Source organism: Magallana gigas, chromosome 4, assembly GCF_963853765.1.
Source record: "Magallana gigas chromosome 4, xbMagGiga1.1, whole genome shotgun sequence".
Lineage (NCBI taxonomy): Eukaryota > Metazoa > Mollusca > Bivalvia > Ostreida > Ostreidae > Magallana > Magallana gigas.
Genome location: NC_088856.1, coordinates 6,889,935 through 6,904,112, shown reverse-complemented (window position 1 = coordinate 6,904,112; position 14,178 = coordinate 6,889,935). Strand labels below are relative to the sequence as shown.

The 14,178-nt window shown below is 33.9% G+C and overlaps 1 protein-coding gene across 1 annotated transcript; it reads left to right on the top strand.

The window, feature by feature from the left end:
* Positions 1-6,805: 6,805 nt before the first annotated feature.
* LOC105338108 (high mobility group protein HMGI-C) lies at positions 6,806-9,094 on the top strand. Its single transcript, XM_011443099.4, has 4 exons — positions 6,806-7,291; positions 7,836-7,910; positions 8,441-8,479; positions 8,784-9,094. Exons 1-4 carry the CDS (start codon positions 7,199-7,201, stop codon positions 8,820-8,822), a joined length of 246 nt encoding a protein of 81 aa, XP_011441401.2. The 5' UTR covers positions 6,806-7,198; the 3' UTR covers positions 8,823-9,094.
* Positions 9,095-14,178: the final 5,084 nt, after the last annotated feature.

The window sequence follows — 14,178 nt, the reverse complement described above, 5'->3', positions numbered from 1 at the left end:
GTATACGCAACCTGGGGTGTTAACCATTAATTTTAATCCTTAATGGGTTTTCTTTATAATTATATAAAATCTGAACCAAAATTGTGAGGAAGAAACCCTACTATGGGGAAAACTACTATAAAGTAGCTTTCCTCCTGGTAGAAAAACTACTATATAGCAGGTTTTCCGGGAAAGCTACTATGGGGGAAAAACTACTATATACAACAACTGGTAATCTTATAAAATGAAAGTAAAAGCACGTCTAAAATTTTCAACCAATATGCCATTTTATTATTTTCAAATTATGCGTTGTTCACAATAATATATTCAAGTTCACCTATCAATCAATTTGAATATATCATTGTGAACAACGCATAATTTTCAAAAAGGCGGTCTCTTCAGATATGTTTTGACTGACCTTTTTCCACTCGGTTCTCGTAGTACAGGCGGAGTTAGACATTATCGCTTGGAGAGAGAGAGAGAGAGAGAGAGAGAGAGAGAGAGAGAGAGAGAGAGAGAGAGAGAGAGAGAATGAACTTTCATACTGTCAACAATATCAAAGTTTATTCCCTTGTATTCCGTTCACAACTAACCTGTGTATGGCCCCTCATCGAATCGTAGTTAAAAACATCTTAAGCACTTTACTTCAAAATAGTAACTTCAGATGACTATTCATCTATTATCTAACAGTGGTTTGAATTTAAATTTCTACAGAGTAGCAATCTGCTAATAAATAAAACAACAGTTTATGTCTTACCTTAATCCTAATCTATGTACGCCATGTTTTTTAATTACGTAGCAACAAGAGGCCAAAATAGGTGGGCCTTTTTCATATTACGTTAGTTTGTATAGGTATCCATTTCACTAATAGTATAATGTATGAAAATTAAAAATTATATAGATATATAGTATAAAAAGCAAGAATCCCTCCCCTAATAGGATCTTTAGTTGTTTAATTCCCTTCTCCTGTACCCCCTCCCCCCCCCCCCCCCACCTACACACGCTGAAAAACAATTTACTTCTTGCCAGTCACTAGTTCATAACTGATGTCACAAACCAATTAACTTTCGTATCGGTAATTGTCTCTCTATTCTTGACTATTTCTATTACATGACTTGTACACTTCTTTTATTTGGACAACTTCAAATTTAGCATACCAATTACAGGAACATTAATGAACTTTCAGTTGAATTTAAATCAAGTTAATTTTGATTTAAAGATTTCACGGTTAAATATTGATGAATGAAAAAATGACAATAACAAACCGTCAACCATCTCAAAAATCCATAAAACGAAATACAAATTGAAAGCAGAGCAACTCGGACCTCCAAATAGATAGAGGTAGGATCAGGTGCCTAGGAGGAGAGAGCATCTTCTGCTGACCGGTCACAACCGCCGTGTACTCTTTGTCGTGATCGGGGAAAAAACCCGGAAAAGTCCGTAGACAATTGGGTGATTAATTATGGTCTAACAATTAGTATGAAAAACGTCAGTCAGCATGCGACCCAGTGGAAGATTGTATTTGCTGACAAGGTCGTTATATCGACCATAGAACTTACGAAAAGATGACTTCATACGAGACTGTTGATAGTCCTGTTTAATCAACTTGTTTGTCAGTAGCTTGCCTCGCCTTACAAACTGTTCATACGAAGAGCATGTCCTTGCATATCAAATCAACTGAGAGACAAAAACGCCATATGCAGGTGATCAAGGTTATTTGCTACATAAGTAAGGAAAGTTGACTATAGAAAAATTGAAGTCATTGCGTTAATCATAAAGTTTTGTTGTTAGGTTACCATCAATGTCCATTTCCAGTAAAATATCCAAATATGAAACAGATGACGCAGACTCTGTGGTATCTTTTATTTCAAGTTCACTGGGATATATCGAGTCGACGTAAGTATGGAAATAACAATTGTTATTGTTGTTACTTGCCTTATCAGCAGGGACCAGTACATACTAATCATACAATCTATCTAGTTCATTTCTCACTTCTGCTTTATTGAAGAAGAATAAATGGTTTTCATTTGACCTCTCAGTCGTTTAATACGTGATTTTAATATACATCTTATGCTTTTAACCCACTCTGACAAGGTATCAAGTTTTTCTTTTTCAGATTTTGCCCATCGCTTGGCGTAATCTTCAACAGAATTCATGATATGTATAAAATTACATTAAATAAACTTGGGTTTCATTACACAACATGTATTTTAGAAAAAAACAAAAAACAATAGAACAGACCAGAGATTTTTTTTTTCATTTATCAAATCAAATTTGATGGTCTAAATTATTACCTGTACAGTCTTACTTTTGTATACAAATTTCAATAATAAATGATTTGACGTGTGGGGAATGTTATGCGACAGCTAAACAGCATTTTACTTTTTTAACTTCCTAAATCTTATTTTGAATGAGAAAAAAAATTATACGTTGACCTAAGACTTTTTGCCAAGCAAGGAAGATTCATTGCTTAACCATCAAATTTACGAGTGAATTTATATAATTGCATCATATACAATAGTTGCTTATGCTATTAGATTAATTTTTAATATCAGTCATGTTGTACACGGTTATAAATTCTAATATGATGGACTTGGTAACAATAATATCAGTTGAGTTGTTCCGTCTTCGGAATATAGTTTTCAGAATATAGTTTGTCAGGGTTTTGTGTTTTTCTTTGAATTCATAATATAGAAACGTTGTACAAACGTTTAGCGATAGCATCAGCATGTGCTTCCGAGCACGATTCCTATGTTTTATGTATCTTTAATAGCAAGATTTATCATAGTGGAGTCTGTCCCTGCACTGCGTAAGTGTTAATCATGATATTTTCTTAATTAGAAGTTTATAAAAAAAAATTATATACTAGTCCAAATATAAAACTCCGTGCAACTATTTAATTAGTAAGATGAAATTCGGAATTAATTTATCATGGTACATAATTGTACAATTCATACATTTTTTTATATTTTTTAACATAACTACTTAGTACTTAAAACATATTAATACGTTTAAAAGGAATGGATCTTCATATACATTCAAATACATCTGTATTTTCTTACACATGTTTTTGTGTGGCAAATGTTTATTGTGAGATTGTGTAACTAATTATGATAGTGAGTTCATACTGTTTACATACTGATAAGTTATCACATAAATGTTAATTAAGCATTGAATCATTATTTTTTGAAAGATGTGGTCTCTAACTGCAACGGTGTGTGCATACAAATTGAATAACGCGCGCTAGCGCGTTATGGAAATTTGTTTGCACACACCGTTGCAGTTATGAGACCACATCTTTCAAAAAATAATGATTCAATGCTTATATTTACGTTTTTTAACATTTGTTCTCTTTCCGCAAATATGATTTATTTTAAAAAATCTCGGTCTTTTTCAACAAGTAATGCGCAAGTAACGGAAGAGCCATTGCAACAGCCAAATTATGCTGACAAAAATAGTCCACAGAGTTTTAAATTCTAATTACACAATTTTATTTTCATTCTGTAATTTGATGAATTTATTTTTGGTATATACTAAGAAATTAATCAATTTAATTCATTTAAATCTTAAAAAATATTTACATCCATGAAATATTAATCAGCCCAAGTATAATATCAGGTCGTGATCCGGATTGAAGTCGGGAGGAGAGTCAGTCATGTTCTGAAGGAAGACTGAATGTATTCATCCGCACCAGATTTGGTGATTGGGTCTTCTGTGTTATGCGTAAATATCACTCAAATATATCAATGCAATTTAATAAGAGGAAAGAAAGTTAATGTAAATATTAAAGGTATATATTACATGTACACTTATGGGTATATCCTGTTCAAATTGCTTATTTTAAAGAGAATTTCTGTCTAAATTTAGAAAGTATGGTCACTAATAACTGTCACAATCCAGGATGGTTATTTTCAAATATTGTTATTTGAGATTTATTGTAATAGTGTGTTTTGTTATTTTCAGTTTTTTTACCATTTGGACACGACCTTAATAAAGTGAAAATCAGTTCCTGTAACTCCCTGTTCATCTTTATTTCGCTGCTTTTTGGTTATACTAGCAGTATTACTAGCAGTATTAAAGACTGCATATGGGTTAGATTCTAAAAAGTTAATAATTAAACCTCTGCATGTCTGCAATGTTGCAATATGTCCAAAAAATGATATATTTAGAGAGGATGTCGTCAACTTGGTCCCTTTGTACCCTTCATATCTTTTCTTGGAACAGACATTTTCTCCGGTTCAATTTTACTAATTAAGGTGAAAGTACATGTATATTTATCATTCGTTAAGAATGCTACTGATTCATCCTTGTTTCTCGATGGTTAAAAATATAACTATTTGAAACGTTAAATCTCTTTTCAAAACTCTACAGATAAACATCCTTAAACAAATATGTTTGGATTGGTTTAAAATCAATCTTCTATGGGTACAAGTAACCGATTTTTGACGGTGAAAACTAGACATCTAGACAACAAAATTTATACTTTATTTAATATACATTATGTGTTGGGATGAAAAAAATAATGGTATAGGACTCACCTTTCCAATATTTATAATTATACTTCACCTAGAGGAAGAGTTGCCATTTCAACACGCGAAGTCGTAAACTAAACCATAAAAATGTATGTTTACTTTACTTCAAGATACAATGATGGAGATAATATATAAAGGTTTTTTGTGCTTGTCATATGAAGTCGTGGAATGTCTCAGCATCGTGTCATGGTCTACTTGCATCCTAAATTGGTTCTTATTGGAAGTATTACCAGTGACTGTCAATGTGCATGCAGAATAGGTGAGCACCTGAAACTATTTCTCAGATACCATCCGCTCTGCTCTTGGCAGATGTGAGTAGTTATGTGAACAAGGGCAAAAAAACATTTAAAAAATCATTTGTAAACAATAGGGCTTTCAAATCATTCTGTAATGGTGTAAAATATGCAAATCGCTCTATGGTTTACTTCAAATATTTTTTTTAATCGATGATTTTTGTCGTCTTTGTGAACTAGACATGGTGTAACCAAAATAAATATTAGCTTTTGATTCTTGCTTCTTTCGAAATCAAAAATAAAACAGTCTTTTTGTGCTAACAAAACAAAGGCCTATTTTCTCCAATACGGAATTCGAATTGAAACTCATTTCAGAAGGGCATGTTTACAATCATGTTGAGGTTAAATTCTTTTGTATTTTTGATGGTTAAAAGTTCTTATCAAACGTATTAATAATGGTCATTAAAAAATTGAATGTCATTTGTTAAGTTTTAAGCAAGAAGCAGAGCTCAATACTCTTTGTTCAATAAACAAGGCAGTGTCATGTTTTCGTTTAAATAAAGGTTGCTGGAAATGCAAAAACAACAGATGCTGTTTAATCGGGTTCATGTGCGAACTGGATATAAAGCAAACACATTCTCTGAATAAAGATATTCCAACATAGAAACAATGCCGTGAGCATATCAAAGAATTGTGAGCGTTTTATCCTGCTTGTAAACCGACACAGGACATTCAATTTTCGGTTACCTTTAAGAAATGATACCTTAGTAAAGCATTGTATGCATTAAAAATAGAGTAATAAATTTTGAGCATTTTCATCTCTTTTCGAGACCATGCCACTGTAAAATCCACAGCGACTGCGTTATGAGCTTTACAGCATAAAGTATATTGTTCTCAGATCCTGACTTGGTGCAAATACAAAAAACACCAACTTTTACTCTGGATATCTACAAAATAAAACAGTGTATTTCTTTTCATAAAACTATGGACTCTTCAAGCCATTTCTCCCCAAACATGCCCCTTATGTAACCCTTCTGTAAAAATGTTATTAAGCATATTGCGTTACCACGTCATGTGCAGAAACCTTAACTAGTCTTTTATATTTAAGATGTACACATACGTAAAAAAAAAATATAAATACAAAGAAGGATATTTAATTTATTTAATACCATTATTAATAAACATTGAAAAACCCATTGTGATTCATAAAATGTCGCACTTGCTCAAAAACACAGTTTAGCATAGTTTATTTGATAATTGAATCAGGTTTTCATTTTGCTTGGCTTTTTCCCCTTTTCTTGAAATATTTTGTCGCACTGCATGTGGAACCACTCATTTTTATAACAAAACTTTATAAAGTTGTGATAAAAAAATTGATAATAAAAAGTCTAAAACAAAAATGTCAATGGACACAAACGATGCAATTTTTCATTAATGGCATTCCCTCTACAAAAACTTTTGACACCAAAGTATGAATGATAACATATATTCGTCTTTTCTTTTTATATATCATACACGTGTGTAGCTAAGCAAACGAAAGACAACTCAAGGGCTGGCATACTGGAGTCAGAATGTTGTATGTTCGATTGGTATTTTTTTTGTTACAAGGAAATAACCGCTGTCAAAAATTGATGCAACGTACGTAAATAACAGAGATTTAGGGTGGGACGTACGAAATTATGTAAAACGTATACATGTAAATATGCGCGCGGTGGTGGTGAGTGGGGGCTTGGCTTTCCTAACACCTTTAACATACCTTTATGGATAGTCAGTATCTAATGCAGCCCACGACAGTACACATTCAGGTGTGCACCAGTTATTGCGCAAAAGGTAAATTTGAATGAACTCTCCCATATATTTAAAATTCAGTGACTTAACCATATGTTTATATGGAGTCTGCATTTAGGACAATAAACTATACATGATTATCTTAATTAATTATTCTCTTACATCATAGAGTGAAGGCGGAAAGGAGGTATGGTCCTGCAGTCATGCACCTTTTTCAGGGTTTAACTTCCTCATTTTTCCCGCCAATTATACTATAACTAATTAGTTGAAGTATTGATTGTCCATAGCCTCGTTTTTGTATTCGTTGACCCGCTGACCACAAGTTGACCTGGTTTATGGAAGGTTGTGCCGTGTGAAGTTCTTTTAGTGCTTTTCATCGGATGAGCGAAACTAAGGAATGCGTGTGGGATTTTGCGTGATTTTTCGCGCGGAACGAAACTTTGGAAGGTCTCTAGATTTTACCGCAGTGTAAACGAATGTGACCTATATACGCATGGTGTATTTGGGTCGAATTCTCCAGCTGACTAGAACACGTTTCATTCATAGATTTCTACAATGGTTTGATCACCGTGGGTGACATCTTTTGCGTGGTGGCAATTAGCTGAATGAAACACTGACGTTCTAAGGTATTATCACGTGAGATATAGCATTACAGACATTTAAAGAATGGAGGGGGGAGAGAGTAGCAGCACGGACAAGGTAGCGGAGGAAGCCCCAAAGAGGGGCCGAGGGAGACCCCGGAAGGAAAAGACCGAGGAGGTAAGGCAGCGATTTCTGTCCTTTGTCTCGCCTGTCGGGTTCTCAGCTTTACGATACGGTTCCACAACAAAGGGACGGTCAGATACACGGAACCACGCTGTGGGATAGGGAGCGAGGATCGCGGCCTTATCTCCACTGCTTGTTTTTCTGTGGCCCGTCGACCCCAAGTCTTCCATTCTTTGATTGATTTATCTTCTAGTTATTTTTTTTTCCAAGACAGGAATTTTTATTAGAACTGTATGGTAATGATTTATCGGCATTTAAAAATACTTTCAGGTTGTGACAACTTTAAATATTTTAGATATTTTCGTCCTCTATCTAATGCACTTGTCAAAATGAAACAACGCCAATATTTACACAATGTATTTTCTTATCTCTGCATTTACTTGTTTTACTTTCTAGGAAAGATCGTCATTTTTTTTTTACCTCCCCAAACTTATCGTGCAGCGAATGTTGCGCATTTACGTTTTACATATAACAATGGAACAATGAAGTTCAGGTTCCTTTGTTCTCGGGTGTGAGCATTCTGTTCTTTGTTTTGCAGCCCGACGACGCTGAACCTAAACCAAAGAGGCCCCGGGGACGACCCAAGGGCACCTTTAAAAAGCCAAGACCCACGGTACAAAAAGAGAAAGCGCTCTTGAAAGTTGACATCTTGTTAGATTTCAAAGTATTTTGAAGGGGGAGCTTTTCTTGGTATAATATGACCCAGTGAACATGCACTGTGAGATAAACATCCGCTGCTATCTGGGTCAGATTATCGGGGGCAAGTTCTTTGTGTGGTTAGCTTGTCAACAAAAATAACGCGGGAAAACATTATTTTTTGTCCAAAAAAACCAACAACGCAGAAATGCATTGTTCGAAAGAGAGAGAGAGAGAGAGAGAGAGAGAGAGAGAGAGAGAGAGAGAGAGAGAGAGAGAGAGAGAATATTCATCAAGCCCGTAAGGAACTGTTGGGGATGTGTGCAAACAATAACCCTTATTAATAGCAATACTGAGGACTTTCCATGCCTCTCCCAAGATTAATAAGTTATGATAACATACTTAAACACAGTCGCTCCGATGTAAATCTCTCTCTACGGCTTACGTATTAATCTGTCTTCTTTTAGCGCTGAATTATATTCTTGTCCTGTTGTTTTTATATTTCAGGAGGAAAAGCCCAAAGGATCACGAGGAAGACCCCGTAAGGTACAGAGATACAGAGATATTTATCTTTATTCATTAAAATTTCAATAAAAACAATAACAACAATATATAAACAAATCAGACAAGAAAACACAATACAAAAACTTATCAATAAACATATTAAATACCTGAAAAAAAAATGCTCAATAATATTAAGTCATCACTATTCATCTACTTACACTACAAAAGCAAAAAAAAAAATTAAAAAAAACAACAAAATGTAGAAAAATAAGTAAGCGATGCAACGTTTGTTGAACAAGATATCACTGAGCAGTGATTTGATTGGGTATGTTTTCTTTCTCTCTAGGATGCAGAATCTCCCAAAAAGACAGAAAAAAAGAGTTAATCTGTGGTGTCAGCTCGCGTTCCTTTGGCCTGGACAATTGACCGTGTGTTGATCAAAAACTGAAATATGTAAATGTGTTCAAATGTATAAGAGCCGTGTAGTTTAGATTTTTTAAAATTGACTTTCCATTTCACCCCTGATCATTGCTTCAGTCATTACATATACTGTATAACCTTTGCCTCATGCTTCATTTCCCATGTAACGCCTCTCATTAATGTAACCTCATGACGTCATCTTCATTAATAAATCACGCATGTATTCATCTCCATCAATATATTGTTGTTTTATTTTGTTTGTTGATTGTTCTTAAATCACTAGTATGCAGACAAGAACTGAAAATGCGGTGCAAAATAGTTTTCTGGGTTTTTTTTCAACAGAGATTAGGTGTTTTTCCTCCTATTGTGTTCAAAATAATCCCAGGGTCTGTCAGTGCACATAGACCCAGTTTATATTAACAAATTATTAAACATATTCAGAAATACATGAGACATACATACCTTTTTTCTTACAATTCTCTATGATAAATATCCATGACTAAGATGGAATTTCAGATTCTTTAATCAAAACACATAAAGTCAATCAAACACCTCTGGGTTCAGATGATATGAAATGTTGGGAGTTATTCCTCTTTTATGAAATCCATTGCGATGGGTCTCTATTACTTCCCTTGATCTCAGTTGGGAGTCGGTAAAGCAATTGCTACTGAAACAGGATATTCGGATAGATTCCACTTCCAGCGTATACGAGTACATGTATAAGCATTGAAAATGTGTTATTGTTTTTGTAAGAGCACTCGGCCAAGGTAGATGAGTCCTTCCTGTATCACATTTTAGGCGCCGACGTGATCAACAGTTCTGGATACTCAATGGCCGTTACTCATATTCTACTTAGATAGGAGGAGACTGTTTTACCAATAACCAGAAGTTATGTCAGTTGTGCTCCATTGATTCAACCAGTGGCAACTTGTTGTCTTTTAGCCAGAGATAATGGCAAATATTTGATTAAGTTCATAAAGGAAATACGAAATGGTTTCTAGAAGGAGGAACCCACAGCACCTATTACCGTTTCTTCGTGCTTCTCATGCGCGGATCCAGAAAGTGTTTTCAGGAGGGGTCCGAAGGATAAATGCCGGGGAGTCCGAAACATATTTTCGGAAATTTTGCAAAGTGAATTCAAGAAATTTGAATTTTCGAAGGGGAGACCCCTCCAGATCCGCGTTAAGTCAGCGTATGCTTCTTATTTGACTCCTATTTTTCTTTTTCATTCTAACGCTATGTTGAACGCTAATGCCCTGCCCCCCCCCCCCCCCCCCCCAGCGGTTCCAAAATTGAGAGGTGAACAGATTCTTGATAAACTACGTATGTTATTATACAAGAACTTCTCATAAACTGACACCTTCTTGCTTTTGAGACTTAAGTTTATATATATAGTTTCGTTACGTTAATTTCTTCAGCAACCAAAAAGAAGCACCTGCCCCCGGGTATGTAAATTTCGTATTGCCTATCAATGAGTGTTTGTTGATAACAAAACATGTTGGTCGTGTAAACCAGGTTGAATTGAAAAAAAAAATGATATAGTTTTTTGTAGTAACATCTTGTACATGCATATTCTTCATCATGATCCCTGATTTTATACATAATGCTAAATAGTTAATTCAAGGAAACTTCAATTCTTTTGTTAGCTCATGTATTTCAAACTGAAAAATCAATGTCCAAAAATCGTTAAATTTATTCTTTTCTAAATACTTCTCCACGCAAGTAAAAATAAAGTCCATCGTTTTGTAATAGATGGAGAAATATCTACCTATAAAAAGAAATGATGTGGGTTTTTAACCGGGTTTTCCAACGGAAAAATCCGGTTATTAAAATGGTGAAAATGGCGGGCGGGCGGGCGGGTGGGGGGGCGGCTGCCAAAAGGGTACCCTCATTGTACGGATAACTCCTCCTACAGTTTTCAAGATAGGAAGTTGTTCTTTTGCAGATCAATTGTACATATATCAGAGGTGTGCATATTGCTAGGATTTTGATTTCTGATAATTTATCGAAAAAATACCAGCTTTTGAACTTAGTCATTTTTTGGCAAAATGTTGCATATAGGGAACCCTCATTGTACGGATAACTCCTCCTACAGTTCTCAAGATAGGAAGTTGTTCTTTTGCAGATCAATTGTACATATATCAGAGGTGTGCATATTGCTAGGATTTTGATTTCTGATAATTTATCGAAAAAATACCAGCTTTTGAACTTAGTCATTTTTTGGCAAAATGTTGCATATAGGGTACCCTCATTGTACGGATAACTCCTCCTACAGTTCTCAAGATAGGAAGTTGTTCTTTTGCAGATCAATTGTACATATATCAGAGGTGTGCATATTGCTAGGATTTTGATTTCTGATAATTTATCGAAAAAATACCAGCTTTTGAACTTAGTCATTTTTTGGCAAAATATTGCATATAGGGTACCCTCATTGTACGGATAACTCCTCCTACAGTTCTCAAGATAGGAAGTTGTTCTTTTGCAGATCAATTGTACATATATCAGAGGTGTGCATAGTGCTAGGATTTTGATTTCCGATAATTGATAAAAAAAATACCAGCTTTTGAACTTAGTCATTTTTTGGCAAAATGTTGCATATAGGGTACCCTCATTGTACGGATAACTCCTCCTACAGTTCTCAAGATAGGAAGTTGTTCTTTTGCAGATCAATTGTACATATATCAGAGGTGTGCATTTTGCTAGGATTTTGATTTCCGATAATTTATAAAAAAAATACTAGCTTTTGAACTTAGTCATTTTTTGGCAAAATGTTGCCTATACATGTAGGGTACTCCATTTCACTGGATAAGGGTTGACATGGATTATGGATACAGTTTACATAAAAGAAAACCCGGTTTGCTGTCACATTGACAGCTTTTCACTTGTTTTTTCTTATATGTCTTCAAGTGTCTATGTGAAAACCTGTTTAACAAATAAATGCATAAAAATGCCATGCCTTGACTTTACACAAATTAAAAAAAAATCCTGTTTGCATTACCGTTTATATTAATCCTGTCCTAAAATACAATCACGTATACCTGCGATTTTGAAAGTGGAGACAAAGAGGCAAATTGTGTTAATTTTAGGGCCGGGCTGAAGGATGTATGTGTGTGGGACTGAAGGGTAATATATATACTAAGGCCAGTAAAAAAAAATAAACGTTGAGCTGTTAACATGCAGTTTTCATTGGGTTGGCAATAAAAGAAAATGGACCCAGGCTGAAAACTGTCTCCCCCGCTTCCTAATTAATGTAGGATTTAAATGGAATTATCAATGGTAAATAGGAGAGATCGTTACACAAATTATCGCGTTTTAAATTTATTTATAAATTCAATTTCATTCATTTTTAATAGACAGTTCGAATTGGATTTGTCTGTTTTGTTTGGTAATTGTTCATATTATGTTCACAAATTATCACATGATTTTAAAAGCACTAAAATTGTATGTATACAACTATAAAAGATAAGTTTATGCATGTAACATATACATGCAAATGAGAGAAGTGTATACGAGGGTCAATCAAAAAATACTAAGACAATGTGGCTGTTTATCATATATTTTTCATGAAAGTCATACTTAACAGATTAATCTGTGCACCAACACTTATGTTATTGATATGCAAAGTTTTAGTCCATTTGATGAAATGGTATTTTTGTTACCCCTTTTTAAAAACAACATGTTTTGTCACCACGACGCACGGTAACATTCAAAACATGACGTCAAGATAAAACACGCACAGTTTATAGATATACCCCATCTTTATATCGCGCTTAGTCTCTTGTGCCTTTCTCCTTACAATTTAAAATGGCACTGAACCACTTAACATCTTATTTGCACACATTTGTACGAGAATCATAAGTCAGTTCTTCAAAGTTTTCATTTTCTAACCGTGTATCTCTTAGTTTACAGTAAGGATAATCCTGAACGTCGGTGGACGTTACTTCTTTTTTGACCAAATATTTACAGATATTCTACTCTATTTCGGACTTTTTTATATTCAAAATACAATGACCACCCCCACAAAATTGATTACAGTTAAACACAAACTTGCAAATAATTGTTGACTTATTTTTTGCACCATTGAGCATTTTCACAGCTTGTATTGGTTTTTCATGAGTTAAATACATTTTATTTGTACTTCTCGTTGCGCCGTGATGTCCGGCGACGTCGATGATTTTAGTCAATTCTAAATAGGACTATCTGACTTTAGTTAATATTATCTGTTCGACAAAACAATATATCCCATCATTTTTTAGTACATAGAATACCATGAACTATATTAAATTTGAAGTTTCAATATTATTTGGTTTTAAGCCCAATTTATGGAGATATTACTTTCAACATAATATGGTTTATTATTGACATAACACACATTTTGACTGTGCGCCGTGACCTCATTTTTGCAGGATTAAATTCTAAATAATTCTTAGAAATAAAGAAATTTATTAACTTTTTTTCTTGCAAATTGTTTGAAACTATTGTTAAATTATGTCTACCAAATTTAGTAATGATATGACGTTAAGTAACATAGATATGACAAAAGTCTTCGTATCTTTTTATTGACCCTCGTATAGTGATTGATTTTACATGATATCCAATGAAAGCCAAAACTGGAGTATTTCTAAAGGGGTCTCTCACAATTGGAAAATAACACTAAATTTATAGATGTAAATTCTAACAGTATAGATGATGAAACTCATTTTTTGGATTACATGTGGAAAATATGATAAAAAAAGAACAGAAATTTCCAATATTTTCAGCTATAGATAATGAGCAAAAAATTTTTTGGTTACTCAATATTGACAAAGAGATTCTGAATTTTGTGGACGAATTTATAAATAATAGCATGCTATAGTACCACTTTTCACTGAAATGATACAAAATTGTTTGTCATTTACTACAATTGTTATACTTTAACAATTTGATGATGTTCATTTGCATATCTTTCAGGGCTTTCTCTTGTAGTTATAATAATGTCATACGTGTCTGTTCTGGACTCTGATTTGAAATAATTGTTCTGATTTTGTTCGGTTCTGTATACAACCCAGCAGGTGCTTATACAATATCTAAACTTGGTTGAAATGTGGTTGAATTTTCATCATTTCACTTTTCATATAATTGTAGCTAGGCGGCGAGTATGTGTCATTATAGCTTGCACAGCCTCTGAACCCGAGTAGTTTCTAAAATTTGCAATTACCGTATATGAAATTAGTCAGTTATTGCTATCACATGAAATAAATGCAATATCATAAATAAAATTTAAGTGAAAGAAAAACAAACAAAAATTTTAACTGATCAATGTATATAATGGTCCTCCAAAT